The following is a 27,828-nucleotide window of genomic DNA, read 5'->3' on the forward strand; positions in this document are numbered from 1 at the left end:
CCTCACCAGACCGAGTCACAGAGCTCCGGTCATGCTACACAGACAGAAGGAAGCCTCAGAATCGCAGTGCTAACAAGCGCGTCGCGGTTATTTTTGTTTTTAATGCTGTGAGGAAAGTTAGAGGCAAAAGCTACAGAGGCACTCCGGAGGTCCAGGAGAGTGGGAAAGGCAGGGAAAGGGCTAACCTACGTGCCTTTAAAGTGAAGCTGCAATAGCCACAACACCCCTGCTACAACTGGTAAAAGCCCAGGAGCCACCCCAGGCAGATTTCTGAAGGAGCTGAATAAGCTGTGTCCAACCTTGCTGGGGAGATAGAGAATACTGAGAGGCAGATGGAGCTAGCTGGCCTAGAGGTACTATGTTTTTCAGTACTCTCTATCTCCCCCTGCTGGCAGGTGGACACAACCCATTCGTAATGGATTCATCTGCTTGATGACAAGGAAGCATTTATTTTACACCAACCTTTGGCTGATGTAAATGCTTGCGACTAACATTGGGAGTGAAAATGACTTAAGCGTGAATTCTATAAAAGGTAGTTCTGCACAGAATTCATGCTTAGCCCGCATCATCCCAGCACCTCCCTTTGGACGACTTTTACAGAATTTACCCATGTGTGCAGGTAGATTTAATCACATATTCAACAGCAATTTTAGTCAAATAATTGTTTTGTGTATTGTATTTTATATTTTGCACTTTTAAACCCATCAGAAAAAAAGAGGCAAGTTGTGGCTGCAGTGCAGTATCCAAACGTTTAAAAGACTCAGCCAACACCAGGGGCTGGAAAGCAAAGAAGTATTCTTAAAAATTATGGACTCTGTACTTGAACACTCTTACCTCTTGGATTTGCTCAACCTTTTTGAATACCCTGTGTTACGTCTGTGGCCGTGACCACCCTCAGACTTACCCTGTTTCTGGGAGTCAGTGGCTGTGCTGGCTTCTGCTTGTCTCTGTGTCTGTCTCTGTCTTAGTTTCTCTCTGGCTCTGTGTGCTGATTGCCCTACTGAACCTCACCTGTGTGGGCTATGCCTTTTCCAAGATGGCTGCCGCCGACTCCTCTATGCCAGTATCCAAGTTGGCTCCCTCTGGGCTGACTTCTCTGTGTGTCAAGCCTCTGTTTGGATGCAAGGTGATTGCTGCAGCTGTGCCTCTGGTGTGGAAGGGCTTTATTAATCACTTAGAGACTACAGCCCTGCCTTTTTGCATTTCATCTAAGGGCCCTGGTGTATAGAGTGCACTGTACACTGTTTCAGTGTTTGCTCTGTGTGAGTTTCTATGTTTGACTAGATAGCTTAGGCACCGTGTGGCTTGTTAGCCTGTGTATAGCTTTGCTAGTTCTCTGTGTTTGTTCCTAGTGTTAGACTAGCCAGCTTAGGCACCGTGTGGCTTGTTAGCCTGTGTATAGCTTTGCTAGTTCTCTGTGTTTGGTCCTAGTGTTGACTAGCCAGCTTAGGCACCGCTTGGCTTGTGAGCCTGTGTATAGCTTTGCTAGTGCTCTGAGTTTGTTTCCAGTGTATGACTTGTTAGCTTGGGCACAGCTTTGTTGTTAGCTGGTGTATAGCTTTACTAGTCTCCTGAGTTGCCTAGTGTATGTTTCTTGTGTATGACTGGTTTGCCTGGGCATAGCTTTCCTATTAGCTTGGGTACAGTCTACTAGTCCTTGTGTCTAACCTGCCGACTGCCAGAACCCGGACATTCCCTGCCTGGCTGCCTTGCCTTCGCTGAGGTGCCAGGGGGCACTCCTGGATCCTCATTCCTGCTGTTCCTGCTTGCAAGTTCCAGTTCCGGTTTTTCCTGTAAGCCCTGCCGGCCGCCCGAACCTGAGGGCTCAACCCTCGGGGAAAGGTGGTCAAGCGTAGGTGAAGCCTAGGTCCAGTGTGTTCCAGTCCAGCGGGTTTTACTCCTGTATGTTCCAGTCCAGTGGGGCCCTCCAGTGTGTTCCAGTCCAGCGGGCTCCACTCCAGTGCGCACCCGTCTGGTGCGTTCCAGTTCCGTGTATTCCGGTGTAGAACTCCAGACCGGGGTTCCGGTCCAGTTTTGTCTCATCTCTACCTTGGAGGTGAACTTGCCTGCCACTGCCGCTCCACGGTAGTGGCCCATGGGCTCACGAACCCAGTGCTCCCGGGGAAGAAGCCTGACAGTATGCCAAGGTCCTCGAGCACGCGACAGAATGCAAAGGCCATGAGCCCGGCAAGAACCCCCACCCAGCCGACCCAGCTGGGGTCCAGCTCCGTCATTTTGCTGGATCCTTCTATGACTCTTCGTCAGTATCGTGGGAAACTGTTGTCTCATCCTGTTTTGAAGAAGACCCCTGAAGCGGCAGCTGAGTGAAAACGTGTCCGGTGGCTTGGAATCACTGAAAGCCCAGTTTCAGATATGGACCCTTTCATCACGCTCTCAGAGTATCGCCGCAGCCTTGTCCTGAATCCAGCTTTGTGGGATACTCCGGAAGCTGTCGCTGAGAGAAGACGTCTTGGGAATTCCACGCTCTGGGCCCAGCAGGGGTCCAGTCCCATTCAAGCAGCGCGTTCAGCCAAGCTTCAGAGTCCAGTCCGAGGGACACTGCTGACTGAGCCTCCGATGCCAGTTCAAGGGGCGCTTCCACTCAAGCCTCAGAGGCTAGTCCAAGGGAAGCTCCTAACCGAGTCGCCGACTCCAGTTCAAGTGGCGCTTCCACTCAAGCCTCTGAGTACAGTCGGAGGGGTGCTTCTGACCGAGTCTCCGATCCCAGTCCAAGCAGCACGTCAAGCCAAGTCTCTGCGTCCAGTTCAAGTGGCGCTGTCTACTGAGTCTCCTAGTACCAGTTTGGATCTCAGTTCCAACCCCATTTTTGAGCTGGATCCATTTATGACGCTCCAGGAGTACCGGGTTGCCCTTTTGTCTGATCCAGCCTTGAAGGATACCCCTGAAGCTGCAGCGGAAAGAAGGCGTGTTTCCTGGCTTGGGTTCGAAGAAAACCCAGTTTCTGCTATTGATCCCTCTACCAAGCTGTTCTTTTACCGCTTCCAACTCCTCTCGGAGCCAACCCTACGGGATACTCCTGAAGCCCAAGCTGAAAGAAGGTGGCTTAGTAGTCCCGGACCAAGTGCCAGTCCCAGCCGAGATGCTGAGTCCGTGCTGTGGGCTGAGTCTACATCGAGTACTGAGGCCAGCCGTGATGCTGTGTCCACTCCGAGTTGCAGTTCCAGTCAAGATGCCGAGTCTGGATCGAGTTGCAGTTCCAGGCAAGATGCCGAGTCTGGATCGAGTTGCAGTTCCAGGCAAGATGCTGAGTCTGGATCGAGTTGCAGATCCAGTCAAGAGGCTGAGTCTGGATCGAGTTGCAGTTCCAGTCAAGAGGCTGAGTCTGGATCGAGTTACAGTTCCAGTCAAGATGCTGAGTCTGGATCGAGTTGGAGTTCCAGTCAAGATGCTGAGTCTGGATCGAGTTGCAGTTCCAGTCAAGCTCCTGAATCCAGTTCCAGTTACAGTCAAGGGGTTGATTCCAGTCCGGGTCCAAATCCCGGCTCCGTTTTGGATGCCAACCCAGGTTCCAGTTCCAGATCTGCTTCTGTTCAGACTTCTAGTTCCTGTCAAGACTGGGATGCCACTTCGGGCCCCAGCCCAGCTTCTGATGTCAGCTGGGGTAGTGGCTTCAGCCTTGCTCTTGCCATTACACGGAATTGCCAAGAGGTCCAGGACATTGTGGGTTCCCTCTGGGAAGGGTTACTTTTGAATTTTGTTCCTCTTGATGCATCCATGTTCCTGAGGTTGCCCCGTGGTGATTCGAAGGAGCCTCCTGGTCACAGGTTCTACTTTTGTCTGCCAGTTTTGAACTTCCTTGTGACTTCCAGTCCAGTGATCTATGTCTGGCTTTTGAGACCCATCAGGAGGTTTCACCATAGTTACCCCTGGACACCTGAACTCCTCAGGGAGACCGAGAGGGGGGTCTTGAGGAGGGGGTACTGTTACGTCTGTGGCCGTGACCACCCTCAGACTTACCCTGTTTCTGGGAGTCAGTGGCTGTGCTGGCTTCTGCTTGTCTCTGTGTCTGTCTCTGTCTTAGTTTCTCTCTGGCTCTGTGTGCTGATTGCCCTACTGAACCTCACCTGTGTGGGCTATGCCTTTTCCAAGATGGCTGCCGCCGACTCCTCTATGCCAGTATCCAAGATGGCTCCCGCTGGGCTGACTTCTCTGTGTGTCAAGCCTCTGTTTGGATGCAAGGTGATTGCTGCAGCTGTGCCTCTGGTGTGGAAGGGCTTTATTAATCACTTAGAGACTACAGCCCTGCCTTTTTGCATTTCATCTAAGGGCCCTGGTGTATAGAGTGCTCTGTACACTGTTTCAGTGTTTGCTCTGTGTGAGTTTCTATGTTTGACTAGATAGCTTAGGCACCGTGTGGCTTGTTAGCCTGTGTATAGCTTTGCTAGTTCTCTGTGTTTGTTCCTACTGTTAGATTAGCCAGCTTAGGCACTGTGTGGCTTGTTAGCCTGTGTATAGCTTTGCTAGTTCTCTGTGTTTGGTCCTAGTGTTGACTAGCCAGCTTAGGCACCGCTTGGCTTGTGAGCCTGTGTATAGTTTTGCTAGTGCTCTGAGTTTGTTTCCAGTGTATGACTTGTTAGCTTGGGCACAGCTTTGTTGTTAGCTGGTGTATAGCTTTACTAGTCTCTTGAGTTGCCTAGTGTATGTTTCTTGTGTATGACTGGTTTGCCTGGGCATAGCTTTCCTATTAGCTTGGGTACAGTCTACTAGTCCTTGTGTCTAACCTGCCGACTGCCAGAACCCGGACATTCCCTGCCTGGCTGCCTTGCCTTCGCCGAGGTGCCAGGGGGCACTCCTGGATCCTCATTCCTGCTGTTCCTGCTTGCAAGTTCCAGTTCCGGTTTTTCCTGTAAGCCCTGCCGGCCGCCCGAACCTGAGGGCTCAACCCTCGGGGAAAGGTGGTCAAGCGTAGGTGAAGCCTAGGTCCAGTGTGTTCCAGTCCAGCGGGTTTTACTCCTGTATGTTCCAGTCCAGTGGGGCCCTCCAGTGTGTTCCAGTCCAGCGGGCTCCACTCCAGTGCGCACCCGTCCGGTGCGTTCCAGCTCCGTGTATTCCGGTGTAGAACTCCAGTCCGGGGTTCCGGTCCAGTTTTGTCTCATCTCTACCTTGGAGGTGATCTTGCCTGCCACTGCCGCTCCACGGTAGTGGCCCATGGGCTCACGAACCCAGTGCTCCCGGGGAAGAAGCCTGACAGTATGCCAAGGTCCTCGAGCACGCGACACCCTGGACAGAAACCTTTTAGTATAATTATGAGGAGGTACAGTGGACCATAACGTAGGCATTCGAATGTTCTTCATCTCACAACTCATCTTACACACTGGAAAGGACGATATTCTACTACTCTAGCCTACCGATGCTTCTTCTTTTTCTATTTCTCCCCTTCAAACCTGCCTAGATTCTGTAGTCAATTGGCTTTTCGATCAACAACTAGTCCTGATCTCAGATAAGACAATGGTCTCTTGGCTTTCTGGCTCAGTAAATCCTCCCTCTGCGCCTATTTCCCTTTTTGGGACAGCAATCACGGCGGTCTCCCATTTTCGCTATTTGGGGGTTATTCTCAACTCTACTCTCTCTTTTTCACAAAACATCTTGCATTTGTCCAAACTCTGCTTTTCACTTTTAGGCAGCTGAGGACTATCCGCCACCTGTACAACCATGACAATTTCCATGCACTTATTCTTGCGTTCTTTACCTCATGTCTTGACAGTGCTTTTTTTGTAGGAAAAAAGGTACTGGTACTCATTATGGGTGTGGTCACCATATATGGCTCCGCCCCCTATTGTAGCCACACCCCTTATATCAGATGTGATGCATATAAGCAGTATAATTAAAAATACTATACCAGAACAGGAGCCAAAAATAACGTGATTTTTTTTTCATTATAAATAATTTCTATAAGCTGTTACAGGTCTAGTATACAAGATAAGACAGCAGATGTAAATTCTCAAATTGGACATCTTCCAAACACTAAAATGAAAATAAAATGATTTTTTCTACCTTTGTTGTCTGGTGACTGTTTTTCTGAACATGTTGGTCCCAGTCTCTGATTCTGAGGCTCTTTATCTGATTGTTTCCGGGGCTTCCTTTCCATTTATTTCTTTACTTTCCTCCTTCATTTCTTGCCCTACATCCATAGGTAAAAGCTGGGTCCTCTGCAGACTTGACTGGAGGAGGTATAGAGTGGATCCAGCTTTTGCCTATCATCCATGTGCAGTTTTTCTCCTCTTTTCCGTTTCCCTCACCTTGTCAGTATGCATTTCCTTCCTCTCTCCATCACGTCCAGCATTTCTCCTCTCTCCTCCCCTCCATCCATGTTCATCTCACTTCTTCTCTTCCCTCCCCTCCATCCATGTCCAGCATTTTAACTCTCTCTCCTCCCCTCCATCCATGTCCAAAATTTCTCCTCTCTCCCCTAAATCCATGTCCATCTCCTCCTCTGTCTTCCCTACCTCCATCCATGTCCAGTATTTCTCTTCTCTCCCTTCCCCTCCAACCGTGTGCATCTTTTTCCTTCCCTCCAGCATTTCTCCTCTCTCTCCTCCATCCATGTGCATCTCCTTCCTGTCTTCCCTCCACTCCATCCATGTCCAGCATTTCTTCTGCCTTCCCTCCATCCATCCATGTCCAGACACTGCTCTCTCCCCTGCCCTCTCTTCCCATCCATGTCCAGATTCTCTTCTGCCCTCCCATCTGTGTCCAGCGATTCTCCTCTCTCCCCTGTCCAGCGATTCTCCTGTGCCCTCCCCTCCCATCTATGTCCAGCGATTTCTCCACGCTCCTCTGCCCTCTCCTTCCCTCCATATCCAGCAATTCTCCTTTGCCCCTATCCTCCCCTCCATGTCCAGTAACTCGCCCCAGGCTTCCACCTGCCCCCCCCCCTTTTAAACCTCCGTCGAGTTCCAGCACCCCAGCACCCCAGCCCCCCACTAACAGCTGATCGAAAAACGAAGACCGGCGAAAACAGGTAACCCAGCAAAAAGGAAAACACACACACACACTTAGTATGAGGAACCTGATGGGAAAATGGGGAATTGACGTTGAAGCACACACACACTCTCTCTGTCAGCCAAACTCCCCCCCACCCCACCCCCCTCAGCATATTAACAGCAAAGGTGAGGCATCGGAGCACCGCTGATCCCCATACAGAGGAAACCTGCAAACCTCTCTCTTTCACACACACACACACTCTTTCTGTCAGCCAAACTCCCCCACCCCCACCTGGCTGTGAAGACAACACTAACAGCTGATCGAAATAGGAAGACAGGCGAAAACAGGTAACCCAGCAAAAAGGAAAACACACACACACAGTTAGTATGAGGAACCTGATGGGGAAAGGGGGAATTGGTCAGTGGCGTACCAAGGGGGGGACGGTCCGCCCCGGGTGCACGCCGCTGGGGGGGGGGTGCCGCGCGCCTATTGGCTCGGAGTCCGCTTGTTCCCTCCCTGCTACTCCCTCTGCACGGAACAGGTTAGGAACGCCACTGGAATTGATGTTGAAGCACACACATACAGTCTCTCTGTCAGCCAAACTCCCCCCCACCCCCACCCCACAGCATATTAGCAGCAAAGGTGAGGCATCGGAGCATCGCTGATCCCCCATACAGAGGGAACCTGCAAACCTCTCTCTTTCACACACACACACTCTCTCTCTCTCTCTCTCTCTCTCTCTCTCTCTGTCAGCCAACCCCCCTCCCCCCCCCCCCCCCCCCCCCCCCACACACACAGCATATTAACAGCAAAGGTGAGGCATCGGAGCATCGTTGATCCCCATACAGAGCAAACCTGCAAACCTCTCTCTTTCACACACACACACTCTCTCTGTCAGCCAAACTCCCCCCCCCCACACACACACACAGCATATTAGCAGCAAAGGTGAGGCATCAGAGCATCACTCAGCCCCATACAGAGGACAAGTGATTGATTGGGAGGATGGAGATGGGGACTTGACATTGGGTGAAGAGAGTGAGCAGGTAAACCACAGAACAAAACCAGACACAACACACAGAGAGTGAACTCTGTATCACACTCTCAGACAATCTCTCTCTCTCTCACACACACAAACAAACACTCTCTTTTTCGGGCTCACCCACACACAAACACACTCTGTCTCTCACACAGACACAGACTGTTTTTCTCACACACACAGACACTGTCTCTCTCAAACAAACACACAGATTGTGTCGCTCTCTCACACACATAATGTGTCTTGGTCTCAAACAAACTTTATGTCTCTCTTTCTCTCACTGTCTCTTTCACTCTGTCAATGGAAAGCAAGCTACAACAGAATAGGACAGCCATTAAAGAAGACTGAGAGGAAAAGGACAACGGGATGCAACACATCAGGTAAACAACAGAACAAAAACATACAGTTTACAACTTTGCTAAAAAGGCTATTCTTTGTCCAAAAAATACACATGTGGACAAGATAAATGACGCCATTCTTAATATATTAGAAGGACAGCAAATTACGTACTTCAGTTCCGACTCTATTCATGACTCCAATGATGAGGAATCACAGTTATATCCTGTAGAGTTCCTTCATGAACAAAATCCAACTGGCATGCCTTGCCATAAACTGCATTTAAAAGTTGGAGCCATAATTATCCTACTGAGGAATTTAAATACCAAGGAACTCGCTTAATAGTGAAAGACTTAAAACCAAACCTCATTATTAGTCAAATAATAACTGGGTCAACTGCAGGCAGTACTGTTTTTATCCCACTGAACTGCCATTTACACTATGTAGAAAACAATTTCCCGTGAAATTGGCTTTTGCAATGACAATAAATAAGTCACAAGGGCAAACATTTGAAAAAGTAGGCATTTTCCTACCAGAACCAGTGTTTACGCATGGGACAACTGGCTGTTGCATTTTCAAGAGTACGTAAGTCTGCCGAAGCAATTGTTAAAGTTATAGATGGTCCCGAACAAGGAAAGCTTTTCCCTCATTGTGACAAAGTTTACACAAAAAATATTGTTTTTAACAAAATTTTACAAATGTAAACCAACATTATGTTTGTAATAAAAGTTGTTGACATTATGCTTACTGTCCATTTCTTAAAACAATATACATACACATTTATATACAAAAAACATTACTCATTGTACACCCTAATTTTGGGAAATGGCTCTTTTAAAACCAGAAATGCAAGTACATCATCATTATTCTAGCACCCATTTCATTTCTGTAAGAAACGGGCCTTTTTTACTAGTTAATAATAATTACAAGAAATCTCTTGTGATGAAAAAATGGAACAGATTATACATTATTACCAATCAAATCAAAATATAGAAAATACGTATCTTATCACATCCATTTCAAGTCCACTATTTGAGAGAAAAACAAGGTACAATTTCATGACATCAAATTAAGCATTATTATCAAGGAAATAAAATACAATTTTTAAAGAAAATATTACCAACATAACTAGAAAAAGAAGATACAAATAGTGGGCCTAACTTCCTTATTACGGAGTAGATGTAGATAAGACTGTTAGTTGTTGCTTAGGGGTAACAATCATCTTAGAATCTAGAAATGCACTCAGGTGAGATGGATCATAAAAAATATATTTAATTGAGTTAATTTTTAAGACACATTTACAGGGAAAATTGAACCAATATAATCCTCCCAACTGTAGAACTCTAGCATGAAGCTTTAAAAATGCTTGACATCTCTTTTGTGTTGTTCTCGCAATATCAAGAAAAATCCTGATTTTGTTACTCATAAAGAGTTCATCTCTATGACAGAAAAATAGTTTGAGTACCCAATCCCGATCAGGTTCCAAAACTTTCTAACCCAACAGAACTCGGTAATAACCATCTCTTATAAAGCAAAATAGGTTCAAAACTCCTCTTGTGGCATATCCTCCCTTCCCAACCATCCCACCCAGTAACAACCACCTTTTCTCTAAGCCACCTCACCTACCACAACCCCAACAATGAATCTTTTACAAAAAGATTGGGTAGGGTGGGTGGGAGCAACTTCACCACCAGGGCTCACCTGAAAGAACTAAAAGCCCACCAAAGACTCTCCCTCACCAGGGCCGGCGTAATATGGTAAGCGCGGTATGCATGGCAGGAGGGCGCCGAGCTCTGAAGGGTGCCACAAGCCATGCCTACTGGCAGCCACAATTCCCTGTCCCAGTCCTGCTCTCAGCTGCTAGTTCAGGCCCCAGCTGCAGCCCCCAGTCTCCACCTGCCCACCCTCAGCTCCCTCGACAGCCCCCTTCTCGTTTTTGCTGCCTGGCACCCTGCATTTAAAATCTTTTGAACTGGCAGCGTAGCGCCAACATCTGTGAAAGAAGCAGCTTGCCTCGGGGTCATCCCTCACTGTGCCCCGCCCTCACAGAAACAGGACGTTACATCAGAGGATGGCGGGATACAGTGAGGGACCAGAGATGGACCGAGGATAGCTGCTTCTTTCACAGACACTGGTGCTGCGCTGCTAGTTCAAAAGATTTTAAATGCAGGGCGTCGGGCGGCAGAAACAAGAAAGGGACTGTCGAGGGAGCTGAGGGTGGGCAGGTGGAGACTGGGGGCTGCAAAAGGGGCTCAAACTACAGCTAAAACAGGGGATAGGGCTGGAATTTGGGGGGGTCTGAAAATGGAGGGCTCAGATGGGAAAAGAGGAATGGATCTCGAACTGGGTTCTGAGAAGGAGGCAGATGGGAAAATGGGGCTATGGTTGGGGCTCAGGCATGTGGGAGAATGTGCCTGGGGCTGAAAAGGGAGGCAGATGGGAGAATGGGGATGGGGCTGAAAAGGGGGCTGTAATGCAGGGCAGGTGGATGAATCGGATGAAATGGGGGATGAAAACGAGGTTAGGTGGGATAAGGGAGCTAGGACTAGAACTGAGGGCTGAAAATGAGACAGAATGATCTGAGTCAAAGGTAGATATAGGAATAGAGAAGAAGATGGACAGTGAAAAGCAGAAAATGGAAATTAAATGATGAAAAAGAACTTGGGAGAACACCAACAAGAGGATGTAGTAAGAACAGACCAGGACCAACCCAAGTGGAAAAACAAAATGGTCAGACAGCAAAGGTAGAAAAACAATTTTGATTCTCACTATTTAGAGAAATGAGATGTCAGCTCTGAAAATGTGGATTTCTTTTATTTTGTACAGAAGGAAATGCATTTCTGTTTCTCGTTTCTCTGTTTTCCACTGCTCGTAATCTGGTTTCTGGGTTTTCAATTTCATTTTTGTCTCTCTTGCTCTCTTTTTCTTTTTTACTAGGTGACGTGTGTTTTCCTTTTTTAATCACAGAGAAGGATTATTTTAACATGTAGATTTTGTGTTCAGGTGTTCTTTTACCAATTGGAGGTATTCTGGTGTTCTAGAATATTTGCACTGCTGACTTTCATAGGTAGGGTTAGTACAGTTTGACTGTCTATTTGCAAGGTTTTGTGCTAGTTCTCAGTGTCTGGTAGTGGAGGAGTTTGTTTCTCTCATTCTTGTGACACCAGAGTTTGAGCAAAATGTTTTTGTAATTGTATTTCTGCTCTGAGCCTGCTGCTGCAAATTTTATTGGCTGATTTGGGAATGCAGAAACAAAACAGCGAAGATGACTCAAAAATTAAAGAGGATGACGCTTCGAGTAAAAATCCAGTTGAAAACAAATTTATTGGTTGGTAGACAAAATGAAACAAAAATAAAAAATAAAAAATACAGTTAAATGGTCGGTGAGTGAGACTCGACACAGCTGTGTTTCGGCCTATCAGGCCTGCATCACTAGTCTTTTCACCATAAGAAAACTCACTTCTTATATCTTTCACCATCTAATGTGACAAATCTTGTTTTCTCAAAGATTGGTCTTGTAGTTGTACTGTAGCGTCTCCTTGATCTACTTCTTGAGATTCTCTTGTGTATAATCACGGGTGTGAACCCGGATCGGAGAAAGTTGGTTTTACTTTCTCCTATCTGGGTTCACACCCGTGATTAGACGATAGACAAGAGAATCTCGGAGGATCAAGATGGCGGCGCTAATGGCTGTGTGAGCCCTGGGCTCCGCGGTTCCAGCGAACGTAAAAGCTGACAGATGTTCTCTTTCCGATTTTTAAAAAATGGGAAAGAGAAAGGGGAAAACGCAGGCCCCTACCTCCATGGTGCCAACGTCGACTCCAATCTTGAAGCAAACGACGCTGGAGAGCTTTGGAGTCAGGACCCCGGGCGAAAGAATGCCTACTTCGATGGGTTCGACTCCTTCGGGAACCGAGCGCAGCGCTGAGGGAGTGACGCTGAGTCCTCCCGACTTCACCCCCCCTCCACAACCCCGAAGTGTGATGGCGCCGGCAGGACCGCAGCATCTGGGGAATGCAGCCTTGCTGCTTGCGGAAGGAGGATCTTTCGGCACACAGACTCCTGTGATGGAAACAACGAGTCGGGGACAGACGCTGGACGCTGCCCCTGGAACCCAGGATCTACCTTCCGAGGATATTGGAGGTATGAAGAGACCAATGAGGGTGACAATGGAGACATTGTGGGAAGCAATCCAGGGGGTGAACAAGACATTACTGCAGATGAATGTTTCTTTTACTGGCGAAATTAAGGACTTAAAACAATCCTATCAAACATTGACTAAAGACGTTCAAGAACACAGAGGGCAAATTGAGGTGATTGAAAATGAAGTTAAACAATTAAAGAATTTAACAATTACTTTGATTAAAGATAAAGAAACCCAAGAGAGAAAAATAGAATATCCGGAGAATAATGGGAGGAGAAATAACCTGCGGTTTTTGAATTTTCCCAAGTCACCCTTAATTTCAGCAGTGGATATGCTCAAGAAGTACTTCAAGTGAAATATTGGGGATTCCTATGGAGGGATATCCCCCTATAACGAGGACCCAATATATTTCAGGGATAGTGAAACAACTGAATGAACAACCACAAGTAACCCCAAGTTTAAACTTGACTGAGTTTCTTGAAAACACTCTGGAGCTTGTAACAGAGAGAACCACGCTGATTGTATCATTTGCTCTTGAACTTGATAGAAACAATATTTTGAGACTCTATTTTCGCCATTTAAATGAAATGTTTTTGGGACAAAAAGTTCAAATTTTTCCTGATATGCCAAGAAGTACACAAAAAAGGAGGAAAGAATTTCTTTCTTATAGATCTAGAGTTGTTAAATTGGGTGCTACTTTCTTGTTAAAGTTTCCCTGTAAATGCTTTGTAACTTTTGAAATGAATAATTATATATTTTTTCCCCTTTGAAAATGTTAAGTCGCCAACTGTTTTGCCTCCCTAATTACAGTGCTGTAACGTCGGCTGTAGACATCCGTAGCCCCTCCCGTTTTATTTTTTGATTTATTATATAGATTTAAATTTCCTAGTGTCTTGATCCACCTATTGGGGACAAATGTAAACTCTTTTTTCCTGTATAATTTAACCTGTTTAGGTTATAGTAGTTTGATTACCTTTATTCGATTGCTGATATTTCAAGTTTATATTATTGGATGTAAACAAAAAATTTGTAAATAAAGAAAAAAAAAAAAAGAGAATCTCAAGAAGAGCTTGGATCCCCCCAAACAAAAATGCATTCTGCTGCCCAGGGGAGGGGAGAGGGAAGGTGCTAGACGGGAGGGGAGGGGGTTTGGGTTGGGAGGAGAAAAGAGAGAGAGAGGAGATGCTGGATGGATAGGGGGCACCAGCTAATAAGCCGCAGGGGGGACGCCAGAAACCCTATCACCACCCTGTCCCTCACCACTATCCCTTTCCCTCCTCAGATTGGCGCACAACTACTAGCTTTCCTGATTTTCCCCCAACAAGGTTCTGTGGCTCTCCTTCTCTACCAAACCCTATGGCATTCTCTCCCCTCCACTTCCCTGCCCATCACCCCACTTAAATTACTGAGCATTCCAGGCAGCTCAGCCATGTTAAGGCTGTACTGTTCTTATGGGCAGATGATCAAAAGCTCCGCGCTGTTCCAAACAGCACTCTAAAAATAGCACTGGAAGAGCACGGGGGGGGGCTTTACCGCCCCTATGATCAGAGATAATTGCATGCAAATTTAAGCAGGTTATTCTCTCTGATCATGTGATAGAAGTGCAGGAGGATTCTGCCTAAGCGCAATCCTCCCACACTTGTTTGACAGGTCTGGACTGTCAAAACCCAGACCTGTCAAACACAGGGGCTGGAGGTGCATGGGACCACCAGACCCCCAACAACCCCCACCCTGAGCAAAACGAAATGGGGGCTGGAGGTCTGACCTCCCTGACACCACGTTGGGGGGGGCTGGAGATCCGGTAGATCTCCAGCCCCCCTAACCCCACTCCCAGCATCCCCTTAGATTTGTCCCTAGTGGCCCAGTGGACTGCAGGACAATCCTCCCCCCCACCTGGTGGACTAGCGGCCCTTCCCCACCCCCTACCCTCGGAGGAGGGAGGTGGTCTCCCTCCTCTTCCATCAATGCCGCCTCGAAAATGGCAGCACCCAGCCCTGCCCAGTGCATCCCGGGATACGCTGGACGGGGCTTCACACCATATAACATATGGATGGTATAGAAGGAATAGTTCCTGCAGAGTACTAGGAGAGGGATTGTGTTTACACTGTTTTTTTGTCACTGCTTTAGAACATACTCAGTTGTAAGCAATTTATCTTTACTGTTCTCTTAGGTGAAATGTATGGATCCTTCTGCATGTGATGACAAGAAAGACACTTCACATAAAACACCCAGTCAGTTTAAGTGTGCAGTGTGCTCTGAGAGCCCATTGTAAGCAAGTTTTGGATTTCTCAGGTGTTTATACCACAAGTGGGATCATGTCTTGACAAAGTTGTTCTGATGTTGCCCCGAGGCAGGCACTTTGTTGCCGAAACATGTTGTGCATTGGGGTGAACATCTAGAACATTTAGAGCCCTATTTTTTTAAGCTGCTCATCTAATACATTTATGCTATTACTGGCTGTCTGCAAGGTTGTTGGTTTTATTGTTTTGTTTTGGGGTTTACTTTCTAGCCCACTAGAACAATTTTTGGATTGGTGGATAGAGAACAGGCCCTGCTGTAGGTAGCGCATGATAACAGCATTAGCTAGGGATGTGTATTCATTTGAAACAACATGGGAAAGGTCAACTACATTTCCTATGTTATTATGCTGAAACAAAAGGAAAGAACCCTAACATATGCCTATATCATAACATTTCTTGATTACTGTAATATCATTTATGCAGGTCTCACCAAGGCCAATTTAAAACATTTACAAACGATCCAAAATACGGCTGCCCATATTATTTGTCAGGCCTCAAAATATGATAGGATCACACCTCTCTTACACTATCTTCACTGGCTTCTGATTGAAGACAGAGTAAAATTTAAGGTCCTCATTTTGACACATAAAGCACTTCATTTATCAACCCCATCGCATCTAGCAAATCTTACTATACCGTACTCACGGACACGTACACTTCGTTCACTTACAGATAACAGATTCGTAATTCCGTCACCCTTAAGGGCTAGATGGGAATCTACGCGAGCCTCAGCTTTCTTTTTTTTATCCCCTACACTGTGGAACTGCCTTCCAAAAGCAATTAGAGTGGAAGAATCATATACTTGCTTTCGTAAAGCTTTAAAAACATATTTTTTTCAGAGTGTATTCGAAAAAATCACGATAAGGGGAAAGAAAATCAAACATTTAAAGAATGTTCACCTTTATAATGCAGCATTATAATTTTTTTTTTTGTTTTAGTATGAATGGTATCATATTTGTTTAGTTATTTCTTCAGTGTAGATGTTTTTTGTTTTGTGCTTTCCTGAGATAAGCAGCATAAATTCTGTTTTCCTCATTTGGGATCTTGCCAGGTACTTGTAACCTGGATTGGCCACTGTTGGAAACAGGATACTGGGCTTAATGAACCTTAGGTTTGTCCCAGTATGGTGATGCTTGTGTACTTATGCTCAAATTTTGTGCACTATAACTTAATAGTGCAACCTATTGCTCAATAATCTACACTATCATGACACACTGCTGAACAAGAAGACACACTATTTGAACACTATTACCCTGAAACAAAGGAAAACCCAGGTAAAAAAAAAAAAAGATCCCATAAACAACATGGTAAACTAAGAGAACATTTTACTAAAGAACATTAAAATCTAGGCTTAGGGGCCTTTTTACTAAGACATGCTAAAAAGTGGCCAGCGCTGTTGTTAACACATGGGTTCACCTGTACGCTGCAGTCACTTTTAGCAAGGCTGTAAAATGCCACGTTTCCATTTTGTTCTGTAATGACCACACGCTAATTCCTCAATTAGCGTATGGCCATTACCATGTGGGCCCTTACTGCCACCTATTTTGTAGGCACTAAGGGCTTCCGCACTAACCCTGTGCTAATCAGGCAGCATGCGCCAATTCTGAAATTACCGCTGGGTGGCATGCTACTCGGACAGTAGTAGTAATTTGGCGCGCACTACACAAAATCACCCTATTAAAAGACTTTTCAATATTGACTCTTTGTTGAAAGGAATCAGAGTAGGTAAAGCTGTTAGGTTTCATCTCCTTCTCTACATTTCCAGCATGAAAAGTTCTAAGTATTTTGGGGAGAATCTTCGAAGTGGTGAAGTAGAAAATGGGCAGCATGGATGAGACAAAATACCTTTATCTCATACAATTTGGAGCACCTGTATCTTATATTTCAAGTATACATGAAAGTCCATTTTAGCAGCTACTGAGAACCCCACACAAATGTATTACAATGAGCTCATTAGTATTCTAATGTGTATTCCAGGGGATGCACAGCTCCAGAGTAGCCATAATTTAAGTAGCAAATTTTATGGCTGATCTGGAGCTGTTGGAGAGGAGAGAAGTAGAAGCAGGCAGATGCAAAGGCTGCCTGCTTGTGCGTCCTACCTCTCACCTCCAGGTGCACCCACCCATTAAATTTTTTTTTAATTTCCCTGGTGGTCCAATAGAACCCGGCACCCCCCCCCCCCCCCCCCCACACACACACACACAAATCTTTTTATTTAATTTTCTTGGTGGTCCAGTGGACCCTGACCCCCCTCCCCATGGCCCTCCTGGTCCCGATCCCACCCACACCCCTCCTACTTTTACAAGGAGGTCAGGAACAATAGCTCCTCCCTCCCGCCTCGGGCCCGCTTGAAACAAAATGGTGGCTTCCAGGCCCTGCCCAGTACATTCTGGGATGTACTGGGCAGGGCTAAGCAGATTTGGGGGAGGGGGGGAGTCAGGGTCCACTGCACCACCAGAGATACTTTTTAAAAAGTGTGGGGTCTGGGGGAGGTCCAGTGCATCAGAGCTGTCAAATGCATTTGACAGCAAGCGAAGCACAAAGGGGAATCTGTGCAGCTCATTTGCATGTGATCCCCTTTGTGCATTGCTGGATGTTAATGAGTCGCTAACTTTTACTGAGGCAGTCCTATTTTACGGCTGCCATTGTGCATCGGGCCCTGAATGTCTTACCCACGGTAATGAGTGGAGGTGTTCTCTCTCTTGCGTTTTGCAGCTTATTGTTGCAGAAATCGGTGCTGCAGCCCCTGATATTACTAATATGGTACATAGCCTCATTAATATCATCTCCTTGAATACTCTTTTGAGATCCCAAACTGCAGCCTTTCTTCTGTCTTGTCACCATGGAGGAACCTGGCATAGAAAGGAAAGAGCAGATAGTGAGTGGCATGTATTATACAATTAGAGATATCTACATTACGGATGTAATTTTATAAAGGCGCAGTTTATAGAATACACGTAGCACCCATCCCTGCGACTATATTTAGTCGTGGCCATTTACGCCAACTAAAACATGTTTATCCACTCCTACCCTAGCTGAGATAATATTTAACCATCTCTCTGACTTCATGTGCAACTTTCTTTAAATCAATCACCTTACTTTCTAACACTTCTATATGTTAATCTCTGCTTTACCCTTCTCTATCACCTATAATGTTCTATTACGTATTGTGTTGACATTGTAAATAGTATACCATGCCATACTTTGTATTGTTTTTCAATATTTTTACTTCTGTAATTGCCTATTCTCTGAGAACAAGCAGGCTGCTTGTTCTCACTGATGGGTCGGCGTCCACGGCAGCCCCAGGAACGGAAGATTTTCTAGTAAAATCTAAAAAGCTGTGCGACAGTCCATAGGATGCGGGGCAGATGCACTGTGCATGCGCGGCCATCTTCCCGCCCGCGCACGTCCGTTCCCGCCTCAGAATTTTCTTTTCCATGGTGGAGAGTGGCTGCTTGCCGGCCCCTCTCACTCAGGTCCCAGGAAAAACGTAGGTGTCTTTCGCCGGTAGTTTACCGCTTTTTTCTTGTTTTATATCGCCTTTTTCCCCTTTTCATTTTTCCAATTGAATAATATTGTTATTGGGTCCTAGGCCTGAGACTTTGGGTTCAGGATCCAAAATGAGATAAAAACTTATAGGCCTGTGTCTCTGACTTGAACTCCAGTTTTGAAACACTGCAGAACAAACAGAAAACCACAAGGGTGGGGGTCTGACAGGGTAACACTATTTAGCAACATGGTGGCCACAAATGTGTTAGTGAAAAATAGTACAAAATGGCTCCTCAGGAAGATGTAGCAATATGTTGGTAACAATTGGTTTTGAAAAACAGGACAAAGATGGCTTCATAGGAAGAGACCAGGTGCAGGGGGCTTGCTTAAGCTTGTGGTAAACGACTCTAAAGATATAAACATGTTTACAAGATTTGAACCTACTCATTACCATAGCCAATCAGTGTTAACTATGACATTAACATAGATCCAATCAGGTGTGCTTATCTGTATCTTTAGTGGACCTATAAAAATGAGTGTACTTCCTACTTGTAGGGAGTGGGGCGGCCACGGCTGCTCTCTCTCCATGAGAAACAAATGTAGCGCATCAGAATTGGCAAATTACCCAATTGCTTTCTCATGAATACCTTTGAGTGGTAAAATATATCACATAAGACTAAGACCCAGAAAACACCTATGTGCAGCTGGGATACTATATTCCTATAACCAATTTAGTTGTACTTCTCATCACAAATGGTGTTCTGTAGATTGTACTTACAGAGCAATGACCAATTGTAATTATACTTGGTGGATCATAAATAAAAGTATCCAATTGATAACTCATATCCACTGTTCTCCCCTGATTGCTTTCTCCTTAACTATTCAGAGTTAAGTGTACCGCTCTGGAAATTGAGGAGTTCAGATAAATGAGGTAAGTAAACCAGAAGCAGCCTGGGATGGGGTTCATTCATCCTTAAGATAGCAGTGGTTGTTTCTCTGCACTGGGAGGAATAAATCCCACCCTAAAACTATACACAGTTTAAAAACAAACAAACCCTCTTTTTCCTTAGTTTTTGCCCTTGGTAAGTTTTCTTTCGTTTCCGTTGCAGCCTTTTTGGGCCGCACGTCCATGGTTCTCTTTTTTTTGTGTGCTGAAGACCACCTCCTCTGATCCGGCAGCCAGAGCTCTCCAAGCTCTGCAGCTGGTGGCTGTGTCCTCAAGCTGTTGCCGCCGCCATTGCTGGACCCCATGCATGCTCAGTTTTCATGTATGCAGAAAAAATAAGTATTCATGGGTGTAGGTCAGCAGTGGTGGCAGCAGCTCAGGGACACTGCCACTGGCTGCAGAGCCTGGAAGAGTTCTGGCTATCAGAGCAGTAAATGAAGAGGAAGTCTTCACCTGGAGTGACCTGAAGATCCCTGCCAGCTCAGGAAGTCATAGTTTGCATTCAGGGGGGGGGGGGGGGGGGGGGGGGGGGCAGAAGGCAGGGAGACAATTTTGTGCCCACCCACTTAAGTTCAGCCCTGTTCCCCCCCCCCCCCTACCACCACAATCAACCTTCTGTCTATGCCAATAAACATAATACAAAGTCATTTGTGATACACAAATCCCAAAGTTAAATTCCAGTTAATAAATTAAAAATAAAAAAAACTTTTTTCTACCTTTGTTGTCTGGACATTTTATTTTTCCGTCATGTTGGTCCTAGTTTCTCCGTCTTCTGTTAATTCTCTTTCCAGCTACTTTTGTTTATTTGTCTTTTCTTCTCTCTCCTGTCTTTTATATTCCTTCACTACACCTGTCTCTGACATATTGATCCTTCCCTTATCTGTCTTATCTCTTTTTTTCTTTTCAGCCTCTCTATCCACTCAAACTTCATCTTCTTTCTCACCCTTCTTCTTTTAACTTTTCAGCTACCTAATAATTTTCCATATTCTTCTCTCATTCCTTAGCTGTCCCATTTCCCATCACTCCTTTCCCAGCCTGCTATTCCCTTCGATCTTTCATCTACCTTCCATTACAACATTTCTACCTCTGTATTCCCTATCCCCATAGGCGGTCGGTGGCCCAACTGTTTGGGGAGGCTAAAGGGGTGGGGTTAGGGGTGGGGCCAGGGGTGGAGCTTAAATCCATAATTGTCTGATAACACACAGAAAAAAATAAATAAATAAAAATAAAAGTCACAATTAATACCTTTTATTAAATTTAAATATTAGATATGTATCATATGTCAAAGAATAAAGTGGTTGCTCAAAGCATATACTAACCACAATCACTCAACTGCAAAACACTATGCACAACTATGTGCAAAAACACACTCAGAACCTTACTGTACCATAAATATTACACTGGGCCAGTGCCGTAGCGAGGGCTAACGGCACCCAGGGCGGGTCCCCGCTGCGCACTCCCCCGGGAGCAGCACGGCGCGACCCCCCCCCCCCCCCCCCCGGAGCGCCCCCCCCCCCGGACCGCATTGTTACCTGCGGGAGGGCCGATCCGCCCCGAGTGCACGTCACTCGGCACTGCGTCGGCCCCGCTGGTTCCCTGCTCTCTCTGCCCCGGAACAGGAATTAAACTGTTCCGGGGCAGAGAGAGCAGGGAACCAGCGGGGCCGGCACCCCCCGAGCGCGTGTACCCGGGGCGGACCGTCCCTCCCGCCCCCCCCCCCTTCCTACGCCACTGCACTGGGCAGAACCTAATACACCAATATACCACCCATACGGAAAATGCAGACTGTCAACAATATGAAACAAGGGATCATATCATCACAATTCTCATGTAGAGCCACAAAACACCCTAATTCATGTTTAATGTGGGATGAAATGCCATAAATAAGTAAATAAATATAAACTTTTAATGTTGAGCACCTGATTCTCAAAGTGGACATATTCCAAACACTATAATGAAAATAAAATGATCTTTTCTACCTTTGTTGTCTGGTTGTCCGATTCTGCTGCTATCTGTTCTCAGTGCAGGTCAGGAAGTCATCCTCGTTAAATATCTCCCTGGCAACCCAGCCAACCCCCCCTCCCCCTGCTCTCCCAGCAGTAAGGTAAACAAACCATAAACCAATTTCTACAATTGGTTACACAAGGCTAGAGGGCTTTCACTGCAGCTCCTGCTGTGAGGATGGAGGTAAATCAACAATTTAAACCTCTCAGAGCACAGCAGGGGAGGCTTAGCCTGTCCAAGCCTCTTATACTGGGCGCCTATGCCTATCCCCCTCTCACTAATTATCTTGCCATCCCTCCTTGGCCTGTCTCACATGGTTCCACCATTTCCACTATTTCCCCTCACTCTCCTTCCCTCCCTCCCTCGACTGCTGGAGCCCAATATTTCCTCTCCCTATCCCCTCACCAACCACATGGCCTAACACCTCCCTTTTGCTGTGGCTCAGGCATGTGGGAGAATGTGCCTAGGGCTGAAAAGGGAGGCAGATGGGAGAATGGGGATGGGGCTGAAAAGGGGGCTGTCCCCTTTTGCTCCACGCTCCTATCATATTCCTGTCCCATCTCTGTACCCTCCTGCGCCTCCCCCATGGTCAATCATCTCTCTTCCTCTTTCTCCCCTCCATGGTCCAATATTGCTCCCTCTCTCTTACCTGCTACTGTTGTTCCCCTCCCACCCTATTCCACATATGCCAGCATCACTCCCTACCTCCTCCCCTCCCATTGTTCAACATCTGCCTCTCCTTCCCTTCCTTCCCTGGGTCCAACATCTTTCTCTTTCTTCCCAACTGACCTCCCATCTAGCATCATTCTCTCCTTTCCCAGCACTCCTGAGTCCAATATCTTTCCATCTTTCTTCCCTCCCTCCACCCCATTGATATCTCTCTCTCCTCCTCTCCTGTTCCCAGGCTCATTGTTTCTTCCTCCACCATCCCCTCCTCCCGGTCTAGTTTAAAATAGCTCCAGGGTACCCCCACGGTCCCCCATCTTTTCTCCCTTCTTGCCACTCTGATCTGAGGTCTCCCTTCCTTTCTTACCTGCCTTACATTGTAATTGGTTGACAGGAGATCATCGGCAGCTTCGGCACAGCAGTGATTCTGATACGCTGCCTGAGACTGTCCCGGTGCTGTTCCTCTGCCGCCGCCGAGTTTCAAACAGGAAGTTGCATCAGAAGGGGGTAGAAAGTGGCAGAGGGTCAGTTGCTGGAGAGTCACAGGCAGCGTATCAGAATCGCTGATGCCGATGATCTCCTGTCAACAAGACCATGTGTGACAGAGCTGCCAAAAGGTCCTGATTTTTGAGAGGGAGATTTTAGTACACATCCCAGCCCCACCTATTCTGCCTTGGCTACACCCACTCTACTTCATGGTTCCACCCCCTGGCACACCTCAGTCCCACAGCTATTCCAGAAAATATTTTATATGAATCAGTGACAGCAGGGATGGGTAAGAGAGAGTGTTTCAGTTCACTCTATCCAGCATCTATTCCCCCCAGGGACATAACACAAGGGGACCTTGGCCCCTTCACTTTGAACTTAAACCCACTCCAAGATTATGGCACTGGTTTATTATCGACCAGGTAGAGATAAAAGTTTTCAATGTTGCCACAGTATAAGTCATCACAACAAAATATAAGAAAGCCCATTAGGGGCTTTTAGCCCATTTAGTTATTTTTCAACATAAGAGATCTGCATGAAACAAAATATTTATTTTTATTTTGACTTATAAAATCACTTGTCCCTGAAACATGTTCAAAACAGAATAATCAGTTTGTGCATTTAAAATGTAAACTTCTACAAAAGAGATGCAGATGTGATTCCATGTGCCCCAAAGAAAGAGTTTAATTTTATTTCCATTTAATTTCAGAATATTCCAACTTTATAACACCAGGCTTCTCAAGGCAGATTACAACAACAGTTATTATGAACACATCGGGAAACAGTATATCCTCACTAAAATTAGGCCATCTGTATTGTATAGAGCTGTGTAGAAAAATGAGCACAAAATGCAGAGTTTATAACTGCTGTTTCTCTACCAGCTACAATTATTTTTTGAAGCTGTTTTAGTGATATTCAATTGTTATTTCATGATATTTAAATATACATATGGGAAGCTTTCAAAGATGTCAAATAAGTAAAAAAATATTTTCTCCTCCACCTTTTAAGGTACTACCTATCCAACTAGAACTGCATTAGACTTTTTACAGTTGGGCCATGCTTAGGCAGTCCATTATTTCCAATAATCTTTTTACTATTGTTTTCAATAAAATTTGCTATTGTTTTGAGTGAACCAGTGTGGTGCCAATCTCCACATATACTGGATTCAGCCCATATAATGCTATCCAATATATGTGTAGATTGCTAATACACTGGTTCACCCAATAGAATAGCAAAAACAATAGCAAACGTTATTGAAAACAATAGAAAAAGATTAAAGGCTAGATAGGCTCATACTGTCTCCTGTTTTATCTAGCCTCTTTGCCCCATGCTCAACTTCTCTCACACTCCCCTACCCACCCAGCAAGCCAGCATCTCCCCTCTTCCTCCCTCAACTCTCTTCCCCTAAGCCTACCTTTAATTTGTTTCAAAACTTGACAGGCGGTAGCAGTGATTCACAGGCGCTGCCCTGCAGGCAGCCCGACATCTTCTCTCTCTGCTGCGCAGCCCGCCCCAGTGGAAACAGGAAGTTACCTCAGAGAGGACGGGCCAACGCAGTAGAGAGAAAATGTGGGGCTGGTGGCAGGGCAGCACCTGTGAATTGCTGCCACCGCCCGGCAAATTCTGAAACAAATTAAAGGTAGCACTCAGGGGAAGAGGGTTAAGGGAGAGAAGAAGGAAAAGAAGAGATGACAGTCCGGGGGAGCAGCGGTGGCAAATAGAAGAGAAGGGAAAGATGCTGGAGAAGGAATGCTGCAGAGTGCCTGATTATAAGACCGCCCCTGTCAGCAGGAGACTTACCTTGGCGGGAGTGCGGAAGATGACCCGCCAAAGCGGAAGTCTCCTGCTCAATGCGGGATATTTGGCAGGTCTGAAGAGATGGTGAACCACAGGGGCCCCCAGGAACTGTGGAGCCCAAGCCAACTGCCCTGTTTGCCCCCCCCCCCCCCCCCCAATGCCGGGAATAATGTGGACTATTTGACTGCTGACAAACAATGTTTGATTATTACGCAAAGGAGCCTGTACATTTTCTAGGAATGTGATTGGGTGAGAGACTGTAAGTTTGTGTGTGCCTGTGGTTCTGAATGATTAAGAGCCTATGAATGAGCGTGTGAGTTGTATTTGAGGTCGCTATATGTATTGGAGTCCTTTTACCAAGCTGTGGTAAAAGGGGGCCTGTACTAGCATCAGCGCATGTTTTTGACGCGCGCTGAGGCCCCCTTCTACCACAGCAAGTAAAGGGCTGCCCATTTTTGGAGAAAAGAAATGGCCTTGCGGTAAGTTAACCACTTACCGCATAGCCATTTCAGTGGGCAGCCCTTATTACCACCCATTGAGATGGCACTAAGGGCTCCCATGCTAACCTAGCGGTAGTAAAGGACTGGTGTGCGACAAGCCCATTGCTACGCACCAACCCTTTAGTAAAAGGGCCCCTTAGTTTGGTATAGGTAAAGGGTCTTTAACAACCACAGAGGAAGAACTCTACTTCCCATTAAAAATTGCACCACTAGGAGGAGCAGTTTCTTGCAACTTTAGAGCTAATAACAAATCATTAGATCTTCCAGGAGCTGGGGGAGACACCCTCTCAATGGGGCTAAAAGATGTCCCTAAACTAGAAGTGGACTGGGGTGAGGAATGGAGTTGAGACACAGTACTCACTGCGGAAGACCGGCATTGAATTTTGGGGGGCTAAGTTATAGTGGCCAAAGACAGACCTGCTATTTACGTGGGCCTATCTAGCTGCTAAACTTAGCCAGTCAGCCAATGAATATTGGCACTAACCGGCTATGTTGCATACCCACTAAGCGGTAATATTCAGCCAAGATAGCCAGCTATTTTGTGCTGAATATTTGCACTTTGCCGGCTTTAGGCTATTTAACAGGCCAGGAGCCATTCCTTGCAGGTTAAATAGTTTTAAATATCGGCTAGCCATCCTTTTATTTTTTAGGTTGTTTGAGAGACATTCTCAAAGGGGGGAATGGCCATGGGAGGGGCATGAACGGATCAGGCGTCCCTAAAAGTTGTACACAATGTTACAGAATAGTGGGTTAACTTGGGCGCCAGCAATTACCTCAGGGTTCAGCAGGCATATGGCTGACACCCAAAGTTATAATGCAGGAATCGACACCAAGTGCTATTCTATAAAGGGCGTTTAGCGCTGATCTTTTCCAGTGCCCATTTCTGAGCACCATTTAGAGCCTTTCTGGAATATACAGAATCCTCATGAAAGGAGCATGTGCTGCAGTGTTGAATTTTATATTTTACTTGCGTTCTAAAGACTTTAGTTGAACATTTTCTTGGGGGTGGGGGAAGGATGCTGAATTCAGGAGTGATTAGATAAAACATTGGTGGATAATGGGGAAGAAACAAGGTTCATTGAGATTGTGCTTGTCAGTTTTTTCTCTTTTGATTATTAATTCGCTGTGAACATTTTCTGGATGTAGTTGATCTATGTGCCTCTTGATCAATAAAGAGATTTTAAAAAATAAAATAGGACCAAAATATATCAATCTAGGCAACATTTTACAAAATTACCCTCTTAGGATCATGGAATCATGATTGTTAGGATTCTTTCTATACTGTGTACACTGCCACCGCCCAGACTGCATTCATTGCAATCTACTCCACAATCAACTTTAGCTAAGGGGTCCTTTTAGTAAGGTACGCTGAAAAATGGCCTGCGCTGTTGTAGACACGTGTATTGGACGTGCACAAGTCCATTTTTCAGCACACTTGCAAAAAAGACCTTTTTTAGGGGGACCAAAAATGGACGTGTGGCAAAATAAAAATTGGCACATGTCCATTTTGGGTCTGAGACCTTACTGCCAGCCATTGACTTAGCGGTAAGGTCTCTCACGTTAACTGTGCAGTAATCGCCTACGTGCATCAAATTTGGAGTTACCACCCAATTTTCACCGCGCCAGAAAATAAATCGTAGTGGATGCGCGTCAAAAATTTAATTACCACATGGGCCTTGCGGTAGCCAGGCAGTAACTCCAAACTGATGTGTGTTGGGTGCACGTAGGCCCTTACATGGCTTAGTAAAAGGGCCCAATGATGTTTCTTCTCCTCCTCTCCACCCTAGTTATCATACCTGTGCCGACAGTCTGCGTGTACTCATAGCAGGTATCCATAGGCAGAACGCACTTGACTATGGTAATATTAGGAGGAGAGCATCCGTTGTCCCCTTCATCTATGCAGCTGTAGCACTGAAGACTCTCAGCCACTGAAATGAAAAAAGATTTACTCTTTATAACCTGCAGTGACTGAAAACTCAGCTCCAGAAGTCAGTTCCTTCCATACATTTGGTGCATGGATTCTTCCAATGAATCCTACAGGACATATTGTTGCAAATATTTAGATTCTGACCAAGGGGTCTTCTTACTAAGGTGCACCGAAAAGTGACCTGTTCTTGTGTAGACGCGTGTATTGGACACGTGCAGGTCCATTTTTCAGCGCACCTGCAAAAAAGGCATTTTTTTGAGCCAATAATTGACACTTGTCCATTTTGGGCCTGAGACTGTACCGCCACCCATTGACTTAGTGGTAAGGTCTCACGTGTTAACTGGGAGGTAATCGTCAACGTGCATACACTGCCAATTACCACCCGGTTAGCGCCACGCAGTAGAAAATAAAATATATTTTCTGCCGCGCCTATAGGACACTCGCAGTAGCCGGGCAGTACTTCCAAATAGACATGAATTGGATGCACATAGGCGCCTTCGCACCTTAGTAAAAGGGCCCCAAGTGTTCATGAAGTGTAAAATTCATGGTTGGCCTCTCCTTACATGTTTTTAAAATCTCATTGTCACCACAGTGTATCACAGTGATGGCGAATCTTTCAGAGACCGAGTGCCCAAACAGCAACCCAAAATCTAATTATTTATCACAAAGTGCCAACAGGGCAATTTAACCTGAATAACAGAACTTTAAAAGCATTTGGCATGCTTTTGAATAATTAATGTGATTTTTGCTGTTGCATGCATGCTGATAACTCCCTTCCCCTCCATTCATGTGCATCTCCTTCCTGTCTTCCCTTCCCTCCTCTCCCCTCCATCTGTCCAACAATTGCCCTCCCCTCCATCCATCCATACCCAGCGATTCTCTTCTCTCCCCTGCCCTCCCCTCCAGATCCCATCCATGCCCTGCATGTAAATCTTTTTTATTACCTCCGTCGAAGTGGCCGCGTCTTTGAAAGCCCTGCCCGTCTCTAGCCTTCCCTTCGTGAGTTCGTTCCCTAAGAGTCAGTCCCGCCCTCGTGGAAATGATGTCAGAAGGTGGGACTGACTCTGAGAGAACGAACTCACGAAGGGAAGGCTAGAGACGGGCAGGGCTTTCAAAGACGTGGCCGCTTCAACGGAGGTAATCAGTGCCGGCGGGGAGGACATGCGAGGGGATGTTAGGTGGGCGGGCCTGGAGGGAAAGTGGCTGGGCCCGGGCCCGTCCAAGCCCGCCCGTGGCTACACCCATGGCGATG

The 27,828-nt window shown here is 46.2% G+C and overlaps 1 protein-coding gene across 3 annotated transcripts in view; it reads right to left on the reverse strand.

Annotated features, from left to right (window-relative positions):
* Window positions 1–27,828, reverse strand: part of LOC115475630 (ly6/PLAUR domain-containing protein 3-like) — a 268,277-nt gene that overhangs the window by 219,385 nt on the left and 21,064 nt on the right. For all 3 annotated transcript variants that reach the window (XM_030211510.1, XM_030211509.1, XM_030211515.1), the window contains exons 3-4: window positions 26,446–26,577; window positions 17,434–17,613 (exon numbers count right to left, since the gene is read on the reverse strand). In XM_030211510.1, coding sequence (XP_030067370.1) covers window positions 17,434–17,613; window positions 26,446–26,577 — 312 coding nt within the window. The remainder of the gene's footprint in view (window positions 1–17,433; window positions 17,614–26,445; window positions 26,578–27,828) is intronic.

The sequence above is a fragment of the Microcaecilia unicolor genome, chromosome 8 (assembly GCF_901765095.1).
Source record: "Microcaecilia unicolor chromosome 8, aMicUni1.1, whole genome shotgun sequence".
Taxonomy (NCBI): domain Eukaryota; kingdom Metazoa; phylum Chordata; class Amphibia; order Gymnophiona; family Siphonopidae; genus Microcaecilia; species Microcaecilia unicolor.